The 8,768-nt window shown below is 32.0% G+C and overlaps 2 protein-coding genes across 3 annotated transcripts in view; both read left to right on the top strand.

Moving 5' to 3' along the window:
* Positions 1 to 1,209: 1,209 nt before the first annotated feature.
* LOC115246411 (NF-X1-type zinc finger protein NFXL1) lies at positions 1,210 to 5,273 on the top strand. Its single transcript, XM_029825226.1, has 5 exons — positions 1,210 to 1,565; positions 1,891 to 2,163; positions 2,468 to 2,580; positions 2,719 to 4,405; positions 4,490 to 5,273. Exons 2-5 carry the CDS (start codon positions 1,900 to 1,902, stop codon positions 4,943 to 4,945), a joined length of 2,520 nt encoding a protein of 839 aa, XP_029681086.1. The 5' UTR covers positions 1,210 to 1,565; positions 1,891 to 1,899; the 3' UTR covers positions 4,946 to 5,273.
* Positions 5,274 to 6,100: 827 nt separating this feature from the next.
* Positions 6,101 to 8,768, top strand: part of LOC115246376 (cullin-3) — a 9,986-nt gene continuing 7,318 nt past the window's right edge. For both annotated transcript variants that reach the window (XM_029825155.1, XM_029825154.1), the window contains exon 1: positions 6,101 to 7,075. In XM_029825155.1, coding sequence (XP_029681015.1) covers positions 7,016 to 7,075 — 60 coding nt within the window. In that variant the 5' untranslated portion in view covers positions 6,101 to 7,015. The remainder of the gene's footprint in view (positions 7,076 to 8,768) is intronic.

The following is an 8,768-nucleotide window of genomic DNA, read 5'->3' as shown; positions in this document are numbered from 1 at the left end:
TATATATATATATATATATAGAATATCAGATATTTTTACTTTATAAACGTTGATGTTTCCGTAAAAAAAAACAAGCTTGTTAAGATAGCTAAATATTTTTGGATAACAAAGAAAAATACAGAATAGAAAGTGTTCATTTTTATTTAGGTTTCTATCTTTTTCACTTGAACATGATTATATGTGTATGTACGCGCGCGCGCGCGTGTGTGTGTGTGTATGTATTTCTGAATATTTAATATATTCATTATATATTATGTGTATTTATGTATGTGTGTAGCATAGTTAATTATCCATGATACTTGCAGGCAGGTTTCAAATGCAACATTTCCTGATTCAATATGCAATTCATTATATATTAAGTAAATAGTTCAATATATAATTAGAAATAGGCTGAGAGTGCCTTACTCATAAAAATTAAATTATATATATAAATGCACAAATACTTTATATATTGCAGTTATATATATGCGTTTAATATTTTTTCATTTTAAAAATGTAGTTTTAGTATTAATGATCTCATTGCCACTGTACTTGTAATGTAAGTCTGACACTTCTGAGATTAATGCTAAACACATATTTTCACACAGCAATTTTCAATGTTTGTATTTACAAATTGTGCAACACAATTTTTTATGATAAGCGGATGATTTATAAATATGTAAGAATATTGCAAAAGATTGTAAAGAATTTGAAATTCTGTCAATATATTAACATAAAAATGTTACACAATTACAATATTTTGTACACGCATATTGTTATTTTATATTTACATAACCGAATAGCATCAATCTTTATATATGAAAAAATAAAAGAAAGTTCTAACATAATATAAATTTGTCAACAGATTTTTCTGAGATCATAAAATGGTAAAACTTGACCATAAGATTTAAAATTCTAGGAATTCTGCAATCGCAATTCTTATATTTTCGATTAATACGATTAGTTTTTACCTGTTTATATTTTCTTAATATTTTGTCGATTGTTGTGAGAGTTTGTGTTTTTACATCTTCAGATCTTTTAAAATTGTAAGAACCATCTTATTTTTCTTCTCCCAGACTATGATTAACTTTTATCCGCCACAATATACTTTATATAAAAGATATACTTTATTCTTGAGATGACTTAAATTATATATATTTCGGAGCATTTGATTGACTAATCGAGATTAAAAAATTTTTTTTTTTTTTTTTTTTTGTTCCGATTGATTAATCTGCATCTGTAACTAATGGAGCGCATGTACATATATATACTTATAGAAATTTATTGGCAAGGCTTTGACACAGTCCATTTGACGATGTAAATGCTTTGAAGCGTAGATTTCTTTATTCCGATTGATCGAATAAATAGTTCAAAGCATTTATAACGTCTAGAGGATGTATTTATATGCACGCCGAGTTTTTTAACACGATTGTTGTATGTACGTGGGTGCAATACAATACGTGGTATATGTATACGTAATAAAATTTTAAGTTTAGTACAGTGATAAAAAGCATTAAAAGATAACCTAATATAGTTAGGATTAATCACGGTTAACTTTTGAAATCGACAAAAACGAAGAAAAATCGGTAATTATAAATCAAGACCATATAACTCGTTATTTGATTCTTATTGACTGAAATTATAACAATTTGCTGGTTAAATGTTTGTTATTCAGCAAAGTAACATTAGATGTGTGTATGTGCGAAACGAAGTTGAATTTTACTAATATATTTTAATGAAAACATGTATATGTACAAAAGCTATTCTATAGCATAAATAGTTCATTTAATTATGATAGAAATGATATATTGATGTGAACAAGCTGTATGACTTATATATATTATTTATGTATGTATGTATGTATATGTCAAGTTTTTAATCGTCACATTGATTTATATTATCAAATTGTAGAATTTCAAGATGCAGAAGTTTAAGAGAGCTCAAGCACAAAATAAGTTGGCCATTGAAAGACACTTGGAGGCCAACATATCATTAAATTCGTCTAGTGAAGAGGAAGATGAAACAAATGAGGAAGATGTCCAAAATGTGGTGGACAACGTATTATTGGCATATCAAGGACAAGGCATGGATGCAGAAAAAGTGATATCATACTTAGTTAACTCTTTTCAATCAAGTAGCGCTGTTTGCTTGATATGTATATCAACTGTCAAGAAAATAGATCCGGTATGTTTACATATAGCATGACATTACTATCTTGTTAATATTTTAATTACACATTGTTAAATATATTTTTAAATATATGTAACATAAGCTAGAAATTTCTGCAGTTTTATAGTCTATATTAATATAAATAGCAATATTTACACAATCTTGAAATGGAAATTTTTAAATTGCTGTAAACATATTTTTTGTTACCACATATTTTCTTTGTTAACTTTGCTGTTCAAATTAAAAAAAATATTTATAAGTTTTTAGTAAAATACACAAATATAATAAAGCAACTTATTCTTCTGCTCTTCTTATATAGATATGGAACTGCAACAAATGCTATGCATTTCTGCACATGTCCTGCATCTTACATTGGATTAATGATAGTTTAAGTTACAAACGGACTAAAGGAATCACACCAATCTGGGCATGGTACATATCATGAATTATTCCAAAACAAAATTTCATATAATACATGTAATACATATCATACATGTAATATGTAATACATATAATATATAAGCTAAAAGTCCTACTTAATTTTTACCGATAAAAATGCATATGTTACAGCCCAAAATGTCGCATGGAATATAACCAGGACCAGATTCCAAGATCGTACGAATGTTTCTGTAAAAAGACTATAAATCCTCCATATCAACCCTGGATTATTCCACATTCTTGTGGCGAAACTTGTAACAAACTCTTACAACCAGAGTGTGGTCACAAATGTGTGTTGCTCTGTCATCCTGGTCCATGCCCACCATGCGCAAAAATGGTGTCTGTCAAATGTTATTGCGGTAAGCTACCGCCGCAGCCACGTCGTTGCAATGCTAAAAATTGGAGTTGTGGAACAATATGCAGCAAAAAATATGAATTTTGCTTGCACACTTGTAATAATTTATGTCATGTTGGAGAGTGTCCCCCTTGTATGGAAACAGTATTACTGAACTGCCATTGTAAGAGTAATCAAAAGGAAGGAAAATGCTACGAAGGTACATGGATGTGCGAGAGACTTTGTAACAGAAAGTTCTCCTGCAATGTACATACCTGCGAGAGTACATGTCATTTACCCGATGATTGCGGTAATTGTCCGTTAGAGAAGAACAGATGCTGCCCTTGCGGAAAGAAACGATACGAAGTTACTTGCAGGCAGCAGCAAGTGCCAACGTGTGGCGATACTTGCGATAAATTGTTAGACTGCGGATCACACTTTTGCAACATGAGATGTCATACCGATCGTTGTGGTCACTGCTTAGAAGTGGTAACAAAAGCCTGCAAATGTGGTAGTTATACCAAAGAGATTGCTTGTGGAAAAGAATTTCACTGCAACAAGAAATGCACACAAATGCGCTTATGTGGTAAACACCTGTGTAATAAAAAATGTTGCGATTGCGTATTGAAGAATACATCTAATCCCTGCGAGAAAACGTGCGAAAATATGCTTAATTGTCGGAAGCACAAGTGCGCCGCACCCTGCCATAGCGGTCCTTGCTATCCATGCACAAGAATGGACGTCATACAATGTCGATGTGGCAGCAGCAAAATAACGGTGCCATGCGGTACCAGCAAGAGAATCAGGCCACCGCCGTGTAACAAATCCTGCAAAATTCCGCCTGTCTGTCATCACAGTAAGAGAGAAACTCACAGATGTCATCAAGGCCCATGTCCACCCTGCAAAAAGATCTGCAGCTTGACCCACAAGAGATGTGGTCACTCTTGCCCAGTCACTTGTCATACGAAAGTCTGGGTGAAGGTGAAAGCGAACGGAGTAAAAGCGCAGCCCATTGGACCTTGGGAAAAGCCTGGGAAGGACATTATGGAGTTGAAGACTTTACCGTGCCCACCATGTGAAATTTCTGTGCTTGTGACCTGTCTCGGAGGTCATGAGACGCGTCCCTGGCCGTGTCATATGTCGAAACCGAGCTCCTGCGGCAGAGCTTGCGGCCAACTATTGCCGTGTAAAAATCACATCTGCGAGTTGACCTGTCATAAGATACAAACTTCTGATGACAAATCAGATAGCGGTACGCCGTGCATGGAATGTGAGAAAGAATGTCAATTTGCACGTTTACCAGGTTGTACACACGCATGTCCACAACCTTGTCATCCGGCGCCTTGCAAACCGTGCAAACAATTAGTGCGAGTGTCTTGTCACTGTGGTATTAGCACCCTTTACCGACACTGTGTAGACTTGGTGTCCACGACGAATAAGAAACGCGACGAATTACTCAAATGTGGAAACCAGTGTCCAAAAAATGTAACTATGCTTATGTACTCTTGATGAAGTATATATAAATTTTGCTGCCTTTTTAACAGAAAGTATAATTGTTTTTCATTTTAGTATTTGTGCGGCCACCGTTGCATCAACGATTGCCATCCAGGAGAATGCAAAGGAAAGGAGCAATGCAACAAGAAAGTTAGATTATGGTGTAAATGTAAAAGGATCAAAAAGGATTTTCTTTGTTTGTTTCTTCAAAAAGAGCAGATTATTGTAGAATGCGATAATGTGTGTGAGTCATTGAAAATTGAGAAGAAGGAGGCCCAAGAAGCTATTATAGCAAAGAAACGAGAGGCGGAAGAATTACGCAATCGGGAAGAGATTGAGAAATTCGAGAAAAAGTTCAAGCCACGCCGAAAGAGGAAAGACAAGTATGAAAACTCAAAACTATCCCAAGGAAACATTGGGAATAAGTATTGGAATGCATGGATTTTAGCGATTTTTGTAAGCATTATAGGTATAGTAATAGTATATATGACTATTTCTGATTCAAGTATGCTTGAAATAATTTCATTTTAAAAATTGGTCTAAAATTGATGACTACAATGGTCAATTTACAATAATAATCATATATCTGTGATGTATTATCAATGCTTGTCAAAAATATTATGGCAAACAATTGCATATATCTTATATATATCATCAATGAAAAATATTATAATACTATAAGCATCTTTTATACATATTTATTAATAGTGATAGGTTGGCCTAGAGAATAATCATTTGAAAGAACTCGATTTTTATTCCACAAGATTTTATGATAAAATTATGATAAACCTAAAAAATCTAAGGATAAAAAGATATAAACTGTATTAATTATAAATAAAAAAAACTATTAAAAACACTATTAAATATGTAGCTTTTTAAATGTTTAAAAAAAATTGTCATATATAATTGTTATATATATAATAAATAATTCTTATAAAACATTATATGAAAATAAAGAAAATAGAATAAAGATTATAAATGATAATATCCAAAGTAAAAAATGCAAAGCTTTTATGTTAAAATTTGATTTTGTTAAACTAGCCATGCTAGATATGAATATTTTGAGAAGGGAATATAGATTTATGTTTTCTCATTTTTCTAAACAAAAAAAGAACGATACATATTTGGAAAAAAATGCTTTCATAATTGAAAGATAACAAAAAAATGGAATTATATAAAATATCTCATATTTCTCATATGCACATCTTTTCCACAATGAATACTTGAATTGCTTGAATCAAAACATTTTCTTTCCAATTGTTCAAATTATTGTATCTATAAAATTTTTATATGTTAAAACAGTAAAAAGAAATTAAGAGAACACACAGTATGTCGCAAATTAAGTCACATTATATGAATCAATAAATATCTCCCTCTTCTAAAATTGCAACTTGATAGAAATTTGATATCAACATGTAACTGGATTTTCTAATATTTTAAACACAAAATAAGTTATATAGTTCAAACTTCTTAGAGCAGTGGAAGAAGGAAGAAATGGAAATAAATTTCAGGATTCTATATTGCAAATTTGTTACAATTAAATATCTGTGTTTTATATAAGGGTGACTCACTAGAGGTATTGCAAGCTAATATTTCTGAAATTGAGCGCAATATAAAATCCTTATTACTCCAGCGACTGTTTGGTATCGAAGCGGGCATTATGTGATGAAGTTCATTTTATATATATTTATATATCTCGGGATGTGGAAGAGTTGCGATTTTATCAATTGAAAAATGTATGTCGTTAAATCTTTCCAGCAATGAAAGTAGACGTGATGGCGCTACAGTACAAGGGATTTTAATGAAAAATGCTGGCGTGGCCGCAGGCTTCTCTCTGGTGGTAAATACTCTCTGTTGACGACGGTGGCGGTGTTGTTGGCGCAACGAAAACTCGTATTAGCGTGGCGGTGCTGTTGTAGACCGGACTTCTCTCAATTATGTCACTACATTCGCATCCGCGGCTGTTTCACTAAAAAATCGGTGAGCAATCATCATCATCACCACAGAAGATCGAGACTTTCGCGGCTGCGGATAAAAAAGGAGATCGGCCCCCTCAGGTTGTTGACAGAAGTGCGATATTTCCCTCTTGGCCGCGATTCTTCGGCTTTATACCGTGTCTGTCTATCCGTCTATCTCTCTCTCTCTTTTCCTTCTCCTTCTTGTATGCTGTCTTGCTCCCTCCCTCGCGCTCTTGTTCCGTCATCGTTGTCACTTTTCGCCTCAATCGTCAAAAGCGCGTACCTTTCAGGGCGATTAGCGTTTCGCTCGTCAAGCCGGAGAAAAAAATAGTGTTGTAGCTTGTAAGAGAGAGACGCCGTAAAACGCTTCGTTAAATGTGCTCGTCCGTCATCAGTCTTGTCTACGCTGTCTCCGCGAGTATGGTTCGGCAGTGATTGCACTCGTCTCTTCATACGGCAACTACGGTGATTCGCGATCATCGGCTGTTCCCGATATACCTAAATGTGTGCTTGCTACGCTTAAAAAGGAGCAGCGGTATCAATGTGTACGCGGCGCCACGCGCTTATCGTAGCAGCATCGTCGGGAAGGCATTAACTGGGAGGGAGAGGACCCTTGAGGACGCGTTGAGACCGAAAATTCGACATGATGAAGAGCAGTGCCCTGATGAAGAAGGAAAGCAAGATGCGCATACGTGCTTTTCCGGTGAGTGATACGTTAGAGCACGATTAAACGTAGTCGTGGGAGCACAGCTACCATTGCTCCCCACGTTCGATCATTTTATTTATTTATTCTAAGTCTTTATCTGTATCGCACGACAGTGCACACAAATGCAGTCTGCGTGTATAAACATAATTCCATAACCTACGTATCTCACACACAATTGGAAATGGAATATAATCGCACCTCTCTCTTTCTTTCTCTCTCTCTCTCTCTCTCTCTCTCTCTTTCTCTTTCTCTCTCCTCTCTCTCTCTCTCTCTCTCTCTCTCTCTCTCTCTCTCTCTCTCTAACTTATGCTCCGTTAAATGCAAGTCGAGTATCGAATTGTGACGGCTTGTATATATATCATAACGATTTTATTATACAACAAAGATATTTTATTTGAATGCAAAACTCTGAATGTTTGTTCTCGCAAATATATCATTAAATATTTTTACGATTACTTGCAGTTCATGTCATGCAGAGTTCATACTAAACGTAATACATATATCTGTTAACTGGCATTTATTCGCACATAACTCAATTTCATTATAATTTCTGCACTTTTTAATATGTCTTTTCAGAAGTTTAAATAATGTATAACCTAAATAATGACTGAATAACCGGAATAATGATTAAAAAATATAAAGTCAGGCAATGTTAGATTCTGTTAGGTGATTGAAAAATAAAATGTCTGCAAATATAATCAATTATTTAAAAATAATTAGAAATAACTTGTTATATCATCTAAAACAAGTATATATTATTTCATGTAATATTGATATTAATGTTCATACTTGTGTAATCAATTACATTGATTAAACATATTAATTTGAAATTGATATTCATATGAATATACAATAATTAATTTCTTTTGAATCATCAAAATTGGATTAATTTTTAAGATGCAAACTTTGAAATAGATATAATAATATATGCGAGATTGATAGTACAAAATAAATATCATACATTGATATCTTTAATTAGATTCCTATAAAATAAAAGATTACATAATATATACGATATGACATATTTTATATATATTTTGCTCAATAAAAAAGTTTAATATATTACAAATATATTTTTAATATTTAACACTTGTATTTTTTTTTTTTTTATAATTATGGATATATATTATGTATTTTTATAATTATAGTTTTTATATTACTGAACTATTGCTAAGATTAACAATCATTAATGGTTACCATAGCAGTGTAAAACAATTGCAATAAAAAAGTGTGGCTATATAATCAGGTTATATCACATGTTCAAAATTTTTAATATTTTACTATTTGTCAAATTTATAACTAATAATGTCTTATTTTTTATTACTGAATAACATAAGGTAAAATGATGATAATAATTTATATAAAGATTGGCTTTTTTTATATAAAATGATAATGAGAATCTATACTTTGTACATTATATATATGTATTTATACACACAAAATTTATTAAATTATATTATGTTTATACATAAAAAAGTATTTTATATATATAGTTAGTATAAAATATATAATTAAGTTTTTTCTTCTTTTTTTGTTAATAAAAATACGTTTTATATAAATGATATAAAAATTGCTTTGATTTAAATAAGGATTTTTATTTTACTTTTAATTTAATACCAAGTCTGTAATTATATTGTATGATTAGTTGTGTAATGTTATTTTTTATTTTTTTTTTATAAGATGATGTGTT

Source organism: Formica exsecta, unplaced genomic scaffold (assembly GCF_003651465.1).
Source record: "Formica exsecta isolate Colony F162 unplaced genomic scaffold, ASM365146v1 scaffold149, whole genome shotgun sequence".
NCBI lineage: Eukaryota > Metazoa > Arthropoda > Insecta > Hymenoptera > Formicidae > Formica > Formica exsecta.
This window is presented reverse-complemented; position numbering and strand designations above follow the sequence as displayed.